General features: G+C 34.4%; 1 protein-coding gene across 2 annotated transcripts; it reads left to right on the forward strand.

The window, feature by feature from the left end:
• The first annotated feature begins 8,564 nt into the window (after window positions 1–8,564).
• Window positions 8,565–12,126, forward strand: LOC131069799 (protein FEZ). Of its 2 annotated transcripts, XM_058005365.2 has the most exons (4): window positions 8,565–9,332; window positions 9,444–9,706; window positions 10,554–10,838; window positions 10,935–12,126. In XM_058005365.2, the coding sequence occupies exons 1-4, from the start codon at window positions 9,152–9,154 to the stop codon at window positions 11,184–11,186; spliced, it is 981 nt and encodes a 326-aa protein (XP_057861348.2). In that variant the 5' UTR covers window positions 8,565–9,151; the 3' UTR covers window positions 11,187–12,126. The 2 variants fall into 2 exon arrangements, with proteins under 2 accessions (XP_057861348.2, XP_057861347.2); XM_058005364.2 differs by having other exon boundaries at window positions 8,567–9,332; window positions 10,554–12,123.
• Window positions 12,127–14,092: the final 1,966 nt, after the last annotated feature.

The following is a 14,092-nucleotide window of genomic DNA, read 5'->3' on the forward strand; positions in this document are numbered from 1 at the left end:
AAGATTTATCCAATTCTCTATTTAGAACATATTTATTCTTTCTTTAATGAAACAACTCAAATATGCAGTAATACTAAAACTGCATTAATTAGGAAGTAAAGTGTCCATGAAAGAACAAAGTCTTTAGTTACTTCCCTTTTCTGAAAATGACTTAGGGATGAGGCTTATGTATACAAAGAACTCAAAGATTCTTTTAAATACCTAAGTCCTATCAACCACTGTAGCCCAAATATCGATATATTGCTATCTCAAAGACTGTCAAATATATCGTAATCTATTCTCTACTCTAATAAGATAGCTTAGTATATATAGCACAAAGACTTTACCTTCTTATCCACTTAATATAAACTCTGGAGATAATAAATAAAAGTTCAAAGACTCCAATATTATCCACACCAATTTCCTTTTCTTGAATTCTCAAAGTAACACAAAGTCTACTTGTAAAAATTCAAATTACTCTTCAATATTTTGCATCAACAACAATGCTCAACTTAGATATTTTTAATAACATACAACATAAATGACATAAGAACATCTATATCATGCACAAGATTGATTCAAACACAAAGTCTGAAAGCCAAAATTTTCTTCTCTTTGATTAAATTTGCAAATTCACAATATGAACACTAAGTCTCACTTTGCATTTCACTTTGGCATAGTTTTGTTGCATAAAATAATAGTGGAAAAAGATCTTTATTACGATAAAAACTCCCCTATATATAGAAGAGGGGTGATGCATAAAATTGGGAAATGCCACAACTAATTGTGACTAAGTCAATAGTAGAGAACTATTTGACTTAGTACACGTGTAGTCCTACATGTGCACTAGAGAAAATACAAAATGACACTTAAGGTGTCGATTTCTATTATAAAAAGCCACTGGAAAGTCACAAAAAGGACTGTATCATTTTCTTCAGGTTGATCTCGTTTTTGGAAGTCTTCAAAATTCTGTAGAATAATCTTCATTTAAGCTTCATCGGGTCCTTGGGTATGATTGGTGATGAATTTGACCCATGTGATAGAATCTCGTAAATCAACATAACATCTCTTATGTTTCTTTAGAAGTGATTCCAAAAAATCTAGAATGAATTGTAGATCAAGAAATTTGTTAATAGAGGACAAAGAGAAGCCCTCTCTCTCAATCTCAACAGTTAACAATAGATTGAATTGCTTGATGACCATGTCTAGATCAAGAACCTTCTAATTCTCATCAAGGAAAGAACATGGAATCTCTGAAATCTTGTCAACAATTTCCTTCTTTTTATCTGCACATTCCTTTTGAGCTTTCCTCATATCCTTGATAAACCTCTCTTGAATATTCATTTGATGTTCTAAAGCTTCTCACTACTCCACATACATGTTCCAAGAAGGAATGAATCCATATTGCATATAATCATCTGAAACATAATCTTCTTGTTTCAACCATGCATCAAATTCCTTTTCCCGCACCTCTAATTCTTGAGAGAAGATTTCTATGGTGTTTTCCAATCCCGTCTTTACAACATCAAGGTTACTGAGAATAGTGAAATATGATCTCAGGAGTTGTGTATCTTGACTAAGCATCCTATCCATCCATTCTCCCACAAATCTACTATGTGATGCTACTTGCTTGACCCTTTTCATAACTTGTTCATCCAGTGATGAAGTCACTGGTTCAATGGCCTCTGAAGACTTGGTCACCTTAATTACAAAGTGGTGAGCTGTTCAACTTGTTCTTTGAGCTTATCCTTTTTTACCTTGTCTTCACCATACCTAGCAACAAGAGCCTCCAAAGCCAATTGAACATCCTCTAAAGCATAATCATGAGTTTGTTTTCCCAATTCAATTCAGTTAATGATGTAATCTGATTCTTGAATCTTATCAATATCAGGAGGAGGAATGGCAAGCTCTGCATGTTTATTTCTCTCTTTGTCCACCTTCACCCTTGATATAGTCTTAACTTTCTTGGCGGTCTTAAGCTTTGTGGGAATAAGTTGATTGAAATAAAAGTCATTATGAGAAACATCTTATTTCTTCCTCTTGGGAGCATTGGAGAATAGCCATGATGGCAAGGAGGAATCATCATCATCACCCGTGATTAGAGCTTGAGAGGGATTCATTCTCTCCTGAGGGGTAGTAGTCACAATAGGTGACATTATGGTAACAACACTAGGAGGATTTTCTAATAATAACTTATTGGGTCTAGGACTTGTCTCTGTCATGAAGTTATCAAAATCATCCAACATGGAGGCTGAAACGTCAGACAAACCTGGAAAAGTGGAGAAAAGATTTTCAATATTTTCATTTGGGGTATCTAAGCCAAACTCACTAGCACTAGTGGAAGAAACATGTACAATTATGCTAGGAGTGATATATGTGACAATAGAGCCAAGGGGTTCTGACTTAGTGGTAGAAACATGAGCATTCACCATAGTAGAAGAAGAGAGAGATACTTGGGGTAGGGATTCATGGGACTTGTTTGATTGTGGTAACCCTTCTTCATGATACCCATCATGCTCTTCATTATCCTCCTGCTCATTTTGAAGTTGATCAACATCAATGGGATCCTGGACAAGATATTCATCATCTAATTGTTCATCTTGTATTTCAGACTCTTTTATCTCTTGAACATTTGTAGTGGATGATTCTCCTTGGGCTTTTCCTTTGTTTGCCCCAATTGTGAATTTCAAATTTGGAGCCTTCGAAGGAGTAGTAGTCCTATTTGTTCTTTATTCTGATCTTTGATCTCCTTCCCATAGGTCCAATTGTATCATCATTGGAGACATAAGAGAAAGGCTTCAACTGAATTCTCTTGTTTGAAAGCTAGACATTAGTATTTGCAAGAATACTTTGAAATTTGTCTTTGATTGAAGTTGACTCCTTTTGTGACCATTGAATGAGAGGAAAGGGGGTTGATGTAAATTTATTTTCAACATATGTAAGATCAAGAACATTACCATCTTCTTCAAGGTCATTTGAGATAACAACAAGGTAAAATTCCTGAATTTGATCTACTGTGAGTCAACAGTAATCAAGTTTTCTAACATCATGTTCAGTTCGACAATCAATCTAAATGTCTTCAATGTGATGAACATGAACATATGCCTTCTGAATTTCTTCTTCATACTCTTGTAGTCAAAGTCTCTTCATGCTTTGAAAAACTTCATAGTTACTCTCCTCATCTCTTCCTCCATAGCTCTAGCTTTGATGATTGAGTTGATAGAATATCTACCAATAGTTAGAGAGAATTTTAAGCCCGTTTTGTGAGAACCTGATTGTGCTTCATGAACTGCCACCATTTGATAAGTCAACTCCATCAAAATAATTTTATCTGATGGGCATCTCGGGAGCATGAAGGGTTCACCATTGAAACATCCTACCCCGAGATATGTAAAAGTGGGAAATTGCAAGAACATGCACCCATATTCAGTCACGACTTCCCAAGCATGATCTAATACTCTTCTATTGTACAATTCCCTATTCAACATGCACATGTGATATCTGAAGAACAAATCATTCACCCTTCAAAAATGATTGAAGCTATTCTTCAACACTGATTGGGAGTAGTACTCATATACAACAACCCGTCTCCTTTCTCCTATTGTAGATAGTCTTGGTAAATACCTCATTGAAGTTGCTACATATACTAAGTAGTAATTCATGTAGAACTTAAGAGTAGTGGGAACTTTGGTAAGCTACTCACATATTGCATCATTGATTTGCTTACCCTAGAAGATCTTCTCTTTATTCTGTCTGATGACATGAATGTACTGATACATCCATTCATAATATGTGTTAGAGGTAGGAAGCCCTTTTAACCTACTTAAGAGAGTTACCAAATCATTCACCTCTTCAATGAAATCACTTCTCGAAAAAGTCTTCGGCCATCTAGCAATTGTAGGCCTTGGGGTCTTCAACTAGTTATGATTCATGTTCCCCCTACATTTGTTAGAATTCCTGTCATAGTAGGCTTGAGTTGATTGCATAGTGATGTCTGAATACTTTTCAATATTAGGAAACTTGAAGATAGTTTCAAAGAAATCTTCATCTAGTCTGACCAACGTTTTGCCACTTATGTCCTTGACACTACTACTAATAGAATCAAAATGACTCGCAACTGCCATGACAACTTTAGGAACTTGATCAACAAAAATGGGGAAAGCCAAAACTAGATGAATGCCATTGTTGATGATGGAATCCATCCTATAGTATGAAGGTGGCTTCTCAATCCTTTTGAAAAACTTAGCTAGGTCAACATGACCTATCTCAGTGTCCCTTTTTTGATCTATGTTTGATGAAACTGACAAAAGCAGGAAGACCAGATGTGGATCTTGCTTCTTGAACTTTATGACCTTCTTGCTTAGGGATGCCTCTATCATTTGTACAATAGAAACACTGTAACATTGATAAATCACCAGTATTGGAGAAGTGCAAACACCAATCATTTTGCTCATTTTCAATTGAACAGGCTCCTGAATGAGATGCATTTGACACCATTAGGGTTTCAAAAACCCTCATTTTATCATGGAAATTCTAGAGTAAATCGGGCCTATGAACCCTATTTATGTGTGTGCAATTGGTGTAGTTTGGGTCCATAGGCCCGAATTATACTTTTGGCAAAGTGTGGTTCAAAGGTGTAGTTCGGGTTCGTAGACCCAAACCGCACCTTAGGAAAAGCTAAGAATAGGTGTAGTTTGGACCTATAGGTCTGAACTACACTTATTAAGTGCATATCAAAACTAGGTGTAGGTCAAACCTATAGGTCTGCCATACACCAGAATGGGAGGATCAAAGTGTAAGGCGGGTTTACAAACCCACCATACACTTAAAAAAGGAAAAACTTAAAACTTGGTGTAAGGTGGGTTTATAAACCCACCATACACCATGGCAAGCTTATTGGTGAAAGGAGGGTTTACAAACCTGTCATAAACTATGGTAATACACAAAGGGTACAAGGTGTAGGTCAGGTCCATAGACCCACTATGCACCGAGAAAAGGCTTATGGTGCATGGCAAGCCTATAGTCCCGCCACACACCGCTCATACTCAAAGCAAGGATAAATGGGTGAAGCACGAGTTCATGGACCCGAACTCCCACCAAAGACTAGTGTAGTTTGGATTCATGAACCCAAACTCCACCAAAAGGAAGGTAAAGAAAAAAACAATGCACTAAAGGAAAAAAGTGATGCTTAGGTTCGTAGACTCGAGCAACACCACAAATGTGATGTTGTTCGGGCCTTTGAACTCGAACATCACTATGGTTGGTGATGCCAAAGACTATGAAAAGAAGTGCGGAAGAGGTGGGAGTTTGGGTTGAAAAGCTCGAGCACCACCACATTTGGTGTGGCTCAGGTTGATCAACCTGAACATGCCAAAATGGGGAGATCTTAAATGAGAAAGGCCAACAATGATAAGAAAATAGGGTTCCCAAAAAAGCCTAGAAAAAAAAATCAACATATCTATACGAAAATACCAAAACAAAAATTGGTAAGAAGACTTACTTGATATGAGAGAAAACTATGAATCCCAAAGGTTAAGCTCCCTCTCACGCACTTAGCTAAGCTCAAAAAGTAAACTCAAAATCAAATGCGGAGGAAAAGGCTTTGAAATAATAGCAAAAAAGACTCCTAAACAATTTCAAACAAGGATCAATTAATAAACTCAAAGTGCCATAAATGAGTGCAAATCAGGTTTGTGAACCTGATTTGCACTTGTTAAGGTGCATTTTAGGTTTACAAACCCGATTTTCCCTCTGGTGCAAATGGGACATAAAGAGATGCATATCAAGCCTATAAACTTGATTTGCACTTTGAATTCAAGGTTGGTGCAAATTGGGTTTATAGGCCCGATTAACACCTAGAAAACAAAGTGCAAAAATAAGAGAAAAACCTAAGTGATGATCACACACGAGATGATGAAGTCGTCTCGTAAAGCATGCATAGAGCTAGAAAACCACAAATAGGCCAAAAATTTGTGGGGTTACTCCAATTTTACTAAATATTAAAATTGGGGATAACATCATGGTAATAATCATACAATCTTAAATAAATTAGAATGTTCTATTTTTCATGAGATCTCTACATGCTATATGTGTGTTTGATATGATGATGTATAGTTAAAGAGTCCTATGTAGCCTCCAATCATGGCTTTATATGTTGGAATTAGTATAATAATTGAATATTGAGGAGGGAGGGATGAATAGAAACCTTTTAAATGAGTTTGGTACACGAGTCAAGATGGTTGATTATTGAGGAAAGGGGTACAATGTACCTTTTTTTTGGTAGGAATAAAATAAGGTATCTTCGAGCAAGAGTGTTGGGTAGATGATTCTCGGGATCTTACTATTTGTATGTAGATCACTTAGTCATGGTATTTATAAAGAGGCTTATAGATAGAGTACCAACTATGAGGTAGTATGTAATGAAGATTATGGGAATAGATTACTAACCTAAAGTAGTTTTAACTAAGTCTTGAGTTGTCACCAAAGAGTGGTCTGACATTATTTATGTTACTAGAATAATAGAGGAGATGCACAAAATGTTAAAGGATTTATAAAACTTGATGGATACATTTGAGAAAGGTCACTAGAGGAACCCTAACCTTAGGGTTGAGAAGAGATATAAAGAATATGAGGTATAGATCCTATAGATTATTGTGGAATCAAAGGAGAAAATGAAGAGAGGAGGTTGAAGACCATAACTAACATTAACGAGAGGACCAAAATGGACATTTTGAACTACTCTTAAAATTTAGGGCTTGGGGAGTTGATAGACTAGATCATTGATCTAGAGGATCATTTTGAGTATAAAGACATTGTGCACTTGGATAATGTAATTTTTTGAAGACCAAGATGAAAGGTCATATTGTGATATGATAGAAATAATTCTAGTAGAGAAGAATAAAAAAGCAAAGCCAAGCATTAGAAAGTGGAAACAAATGGTGAAGTTGAAAGCCAAGTTCACTTTAGACAATTACCAATTGGAGTTGTTGAAAAAATTAGTACCATAAGTAAATATCAGGGTCAATGGTTTTGTGCACTCATGGTTTTGAAACACAAGGTTCTACCTTTGCCACTTCCAAGGTTATTTTGCATGAGATTGATTCTCTAAAAGCATACACATGTTTAGTGATTATGGTTGGTTGGCTTTTTGGCAAGTTGGTCGTTTGGTTTGGTTGTCATTTGTGTTGATATATCTTATTAAGTGCATATAAGAAGTATGATATGGAATGTATGTTTATATGGTCACCCATTATTCTTGGATACGCAAAGAATGCATTAGAGGACCTTGATGTTTCAAAAGTATTGATAGGGACTTTGTATTGCAATATTTCAATACTAAATAATACATTGAGTGTGGGTGTTTTTGGAGGCTAGGTTTTTCCCTCTTGAATACTTTCCTATTGTATATCTTGCGTAATCTTGTGGTATGTATTTGATATTTGTATCATGGTTATTTAATAAGCTTGAATGCATGCTTTTATCTCATGCGACTATGTAGAATATGGTTTTATTAACTTGGTAATTTTCCTTATAATATATGATGGTAGGGATGATACCTACATCATATGGAAGGATATATACAAAAACACAAGATAAATTATCCCATGTATTTTCCCTTCAATTAACTCCCAACTTTTTGCTCTTACCAAGTTATAAGTAGATCATATACATTGCCTAATTCGCTTACATCATCCTAGATGTATTGCATGTTTTCCTATTGTCTTCAATTTTATTATTAGTAAATTAATTTGCCTAGGGGCTTCACCAAAGGAGAACAAATTCTTATTTACCAAGTTCTCAAAAGGAATTCCTTGGTAGCACCCTACTTCAAACATAAGTTTTCAATTAGCACATTTGGTATAAGTCATTTCTATAAATGGAATTCAAATAAATTTGAAGTAGGTTCACTTTTGCATGCATGGAATTCACTAGACAAAGAATTTCATCAACTCAACAATGTCTTATAACAAATTTAGATTTGTTAATATAATGAAAAACCATTTTCAAACATTAACCACAACTATTATTTTCTCAAATCTAAAATTAAATATCTTTTAATCATTTTATTTAATTTTCACATTAAACAAAATATAATTACATAATCAATCTCTAACTCTAAAGTCCTAATATTATTTAATTATTCATATTAAATAGATTGCATTAAAAATACATTTATTATCCTTATAACTCCATTGAAAACTTATAAAATTTAGATTATTATTTTTAAGATTTGAAATTATACAGTACATATTCTTCATTAAAAAAAACCTCTTTTCCTATTTTAAATTTCCGCTGTGTGTATACATAATTATAAAATGAAAGTTGACATCTCTCTTTAAAGCACCCATAAATCTAGGGTGATGCTGAACAGATCCAAAATCTAGGGGTGATTATGACTAGCCTAGCATTCAAAACTGAATATATTAAACATCACCCTAGATTTATGGGTGCTTTTAAGAGACCTGTCAATTTTTATCAAATGCCTCCTGGTTCTGAGAGACAGCATCAATGAGCACCTACTTCATAACTGGATATAAAAACAGAGAGAAAAACAAAAAATCTATTACAGCTAACAGTGTGAAATCGAAGTAATAGTGAGTGTAAAACTGTGTAATAAATTCTTCTGCCATTTTACATCTTCCAATGCCCCATTTATGTAAAACCAGATTTACTAAGGCAAAAGCGTGCGGGTCAAACGGATTGTGCAGAGCTTTTGTTTGATCGAGGTGTATTCAATGGCGCCCCGTTTTGATTAAAAAATAGCCCGAGGGCCGCGGCCGACACAAGAAACGAATACCCATTTTGAATAGAATTCCAAATCTTCTCTTCTCACTCGATCAAAGTGTAGAATGATAAAGTATAGATCTATCTAAGCCGGAAGAAATGTATGGGGAATCGTGAAATGGGCAGAGGAATGACAGAGAAGTTCCAGAGGGTATATTTGGAATCTGAAAGATAGGATCTTCCAAGTTCCTGCCTTTCTATCAGTTCAACACTTCCTGAGGCCCCGCCCAAATCATCGCCTCTGATTTCTCTGATTTCCCATATTTAAGGACACAATCTCATCAACAGACTCAACATCCATGGCTGCAGTTTGCCGACTCTGAGAGTACAGAGCATAGGGTAAAACTCAAGTTTTTATAATTTTTTTTTTTCTGAGGTGGTTACCGTTATGGACCAGAGAAATGAGCTAGATGGTGGAGAGGATGTAATGCTTCCAGGATTCAGATTTCATCCTACTGATGAGGAACTTGTTGCATATTATCTACGCAGAAAAGTGCAGCAGACCCCTCCGTCTATTGATCTCATCAAGCAGCTGGATATCTACAAATTCAATCCATGGGACCTTCCAAGTATGTTATAGTTATTTTCTCTCTCTCTCTGTATCTTTTTTTTTCTCTCTGGGTTTAGCTTGTTTGCAGAGAATCTGACATTTTAGCATGTCATTGTTTGAAATTGTGCAGAGATGGGGAGAATAGGAGAGAAAGAATGGTATTTTTACTGTCCAAGGGATAGGAAGTATCGGAACAGCAACAGACCCAACAGGGTCACCACTGCTGGGTTCTGGAAGGCTACAGGGACTGATAGGCCTATTTATTCTTCTGATGGGACTAACTGTATTGGGCTTAAGAAATCTCTTGTCTTTTACAAAGGGAGGGCTTCCAAAGGGATTAAAACGGAGTGGATGATGCATGAGTTTCGTCTTCCCTCCTGCAACACACCTAATGTAAGTTTAAACTCCAGTTTCTACAGAAAATCTTTAAATACAGATCTACCCACTAACTCTATTTTCATTGTTAATGAAAAACTTTCAAGACTTCTGCATTTTTATTAGGCAGCTTTGTTATCAGTATGTTCAAATGGATTTTCCACCCATAGAAAAACATTAATGTAATTAGAGATGTTAAGTTTCTACAATCTATGAGATTTGGAAGATTTGTTTGTGGATCGGATTGTGTGATAGTTTTTTATCAATATTTGAGATCACATTCCATCATCCATCGTCAAGATGATTGAATGCTATCAGAAATTTGAAAGGGCTGTTTCATCATCAGATTGTGTATAAATTTTAATTTGAATATCTTTCTTCCTGTCTTATTCCATCAACACTTAAAATTACTACTGGATGAAGGATAAACTTTTTGAATCTTATAGTGCCAGATGTTTTTAATATTAACTATAACAAAAAAAAATTGATAGAACCATCAACTTTTCAAAAAAGTTAATTTATGAGATCATTTGATTGTAAAAATATAAAATAAGAATTAAAAGATATTTTGTAATCAACTGTATATATTTTTGAATCAACTGTATATATTTTTGAATCAATAAAATTACATTTTGAATCACTCACTGATCCATAAAACTATTGAAAAAAAAATATTGACAATTTTTTAAAGTAACCTCTCTATAAAACCATAGCCTTATTGGACATATAAGCTCTTCTGTTCTGCATTTCCTATATCCTTGTAGAAATTTAAATATGCTTTGCAAATGTACTTGTGTGCCATCTACGGATTATTCCACTCCATATCCATGTTATTGACTTGAACCTTGTCTGTGTGCATATTCAGGATTCTTGGGCTCTATGTCGCATATTCAAGAGAAGCACAGTAGCACAGAGAGGTCCTCATCATCTGTGGACGCCATCGATGGTGGACAGACCATTTGAATCAAGCTGCAACAATAATTACAGCTATACCAACATCATGGACATCCCTCAGTCTGAGGAAGGAACTAGTACTACAAATTCTACTCCCTATCACATAACACCAGCAGTAGATCATCACTGTACCCATGACTTATGCAAATCAAATTCATGCCCTCTGCCCACAAGCTCAACATCTCTCCCCAATCTGGTATTATCAAACACCAGTGATCATTTTCATTTCGGTGATACTGATACTTCAGTTGTAAAGCCTAGTCTTAGTTTTATGGGTCACACAATGCTGCAGATGCCCACCATTGATGCTCTCCAGACATATTGCCAGCCAGAAGATAGCAATAGCAATGATAATACAGATGCTTACATGTACTATCAACAACTGCAATCAGAGGGTTTCTTCAACAACAGTATACTTGGCAGCACTTCCCCACCAGAGAATATAAATGCTACAAGCTTCCTATCATTTGGGTCCAATTTGTATGATGCAGTGATGAGTAAGAACCCTAGTCCATGGGACATTCCTCTTTCAGCCTTAATCTAATTGTCTGGTGATTGCTTTGAATAGCTCCAGCCATTTCAGAAGCCTCCAAAGCACATAGTTGATCACAGATGAGATCAAGAAATTCTTAGAACATACACATGATGGACAAGCAAGTGGAAGACATTAAACAGTCCCGAAGAGGTATCACCATAGATTCACGATTCTATATCAGATAGCAATGGCAAAATGAATTCGTAGATGATATAAAATTTTATATTTTTTTTAATCTGATGTCTCTAACTAAAAAGTTTTAACCTGCCATTCAAAGGTTGCTATTTAGTTTTAAACCGGCACAACAAACTTTTGGGCTTCTTTTTCAGTTAAAGTTACTTCAATGAATCCATTGTTGAAAGATTTTGTTCAGAACCCATGCTAGTTAGCTATCAGAATTTTTCTAAATCCATGTATTGAACTCACTGAAGCACAAGTATGAGGTTCTCATAGGAGACTGACAAACAGCAGCTGCCATTTTTATGATATGAAGCGGCTTAGATTGCTGAAAATGACTAGTATTGACATTCTAGACTTGTACAGCCAACAAGAATTTCAGTAGATAACTGTAACAGTCCAAGCGTATTGTTTGTAAGAGCACTTTAATGACCTTGCTAATCAATGATTTCATACTATCATACGTACTTTTATCATATAAGAATGGATTTGGTATCGCTCTCTCGAATGCTGGTTTTCACAATATTCATATTCGAGTTTATGGGGATTAACGGTAGACGTGAATTCCTTCCTGATAAGGCCTTATGATTTTGGATTCTTTCTCCCTTCATCTTATTTCTTACGTAGAGGTGGGTGGTGGAGGTTTAGGGTTTCCGAAAGATATTTGTAAGGACGTGTCTATTCTGGTTTCAAAACGACAGTATGGATTGTTGCGTGATTGAGCGTTTTACACCGTTGATTTTGCAATTAACAGTTGCCATTGACTAGCCTCTGGCTAACACGCTGTACGAAAGAATAGAGACAGCCTATTTGTAAGGGATAAAAGTATATTTTATGTACTTTTATTTTCATTTACCATTTTGACCATGTTAATTTGTGTTTTTATAAATTGATTTTAATTTTGAAATTATAAGTTAAATTATTTTTCACTTTATTTTGGTGACTTTTATTTTTCATTTTTAAGGTTTTTTTTTATTAAGTAGATTAAACTATATATTGTGGTATTGTTTATGAAGGTTGGATTATGTTAGATAATCAAGTTCACTAGATTTACAATGCAAATCTTTTATTCTTTTAGTTGATTATCTTATAATTTGTTTGTTATTTCATTGGTTCACATGTAAAATATCTTGAGTTAGGGGATAAATAGTACATTTATTGACATTCTAAACTCATGAATTTTACATTTGGGAACTTTAATAAAATGTTTTCTAAGAAATATACAAAAAAGAACGTGTTTAAGGGATTACATCATTAGACAATACATTAACTACTTGAAATTTCTATAGATCTTGTATAGTACTTCTAAATGGTTTCACCATTATCAAGGAAGTCCACATCTTCCTTCTAACCAAACAAAAATCACATTGTGTTTTTCATCACAACCCCCATGTTTAGTAACATGTATAGAAGGTAAAAGAACAATGCAAAATAATGCATCGACAAAAGACAACAAAATTGTGTAGAAGGACTAAACTTTGAAGAAGGTTCATTGATTCCTTGCCTAGGTCACATTGTGTAGCTCCCTCCTATTTCATTTTAGAGGCATACATAGATGTAGCATATATCACAAATTTTAGGTCTAATTTATCATAACCTAGTTTCTAATCATTGATTGTAATAGAATAATGAACATTAAACCATCAAATTGAAATGTTAGGTATATTTATCTTAATCTCTTCTAGTCCCCATACTCGCCTCAATTGGTTTATATCCAAATTGAAATTTTGTTTAATTATTATAGCAGACCTATATTACATTAGTAGGGTTAACAATAAAAAGATCCCCTTTTCACTAAATTTTGGTGAACCCTACTCATCTTACACCACCTAGTGCTTTGCTATAGGGTTTGCTTTCTCTGCATTTTTATTTTTAGATCTATAATATCTTTTTCCTTTTTTTTTAACATACTTTTTAGATCTAAGATATGTAGTTCACCCTATGAACTTATTGAATTATTATTAAATAAGTGTTTATGTAATCAATTTAGTTAACACACTTTTATAATTAGCATTCCACAATGTGTTAGTTTAATTTAATACATTCTCTAATCCTATACATATTAATTTTAAGGTATTTTAAGACTAATCTTCTATATGTACAACATCTCTAGATAATATGATTTGGTTTGTAATTACTTATAACTACTATTCCATGATGTGTTAGTTTAGTTTGATATTTTTTTATTCTATACATGTTCATTTTAAGGTATATCGAGATTAACTATTTATACAATAAGTGAATGAACTATGATTTTTCTTGTAATTGGTTATGATTTTAATGATGATGACTAGTTTGTTTATCTTTTCTAGGTTTTGCAAGGTATATTTTCTAATCAAAGGGAGAATATCATGTGATAGGGTTTTGTCATAGTTTAGCAAGGTCATAAACATGAATGAAAGAAGTTTAGTATTTTTCTTAGTTTCCTAGTATCAAAACCATGGGTGATATTATTAATATCTCTGTAAGTTTTAAATAGTTGTTGACTCAATACCCTATTGATAAGTATTATATTCAAATGCTAGTTTGATAATGCCAATGTGCATCTCAACTTAGCATTTTTTTTATTAAGATAAAACTGGTTTTACAGGGACACGAAACCCAAATCCAAAAGAAGAATAATCAAAACAATATCAAACTAGAGAAGAACCAACAACCAAACGACGACAGAAATAGGAGAGAAACCCCACAGAGCCCAACAAAATACAACAGAAAAACTTGGGCAAAATAACCAAAAA

This window comes from Cryptomeria japonica, chromosome 6 (genome assembly GCF_030272615.1).
Source record: "Cryptomeria japonica chromosome 6, Sugi_1.0, whole genome shotgun sequence".
NCBI classification, from domain to species: domain Eukaryota; kingdom Viridiplantae; phylum Streptophyta; class Pinopsida; order Cupressales; family Cupressaceae; genus Cryptomeria; species Cryptomeria japonica.

What these genes read in the sequence shown, in the direction of transcription:
- LOC131069799 (XM_058005364.2), top strand. Translation starts at nt 9,152, where the DNA reads ATGGACCAGAGAAATGAGCTAGATGGTGGAGAGGATGTAATGCTTCCA. An exon ending in CAATCCATGGGACCTTCCAA is followed by an intron (nt 9,333 to 9,443) that starts GTATGTTATAGT and finishes GAAATTGTGCAG; the next exon opens with AGATGGGGAGAATAGGAGAG. An exon ending in CCTCCTGCAACACACCTAAT is followed by an intron (nt 9,707 to 10,553) that starts GTAAGTTTAAAC and finishes GTGCATATTCAG; the next exon opens with GATTCTTGGGCTCTATGTCG.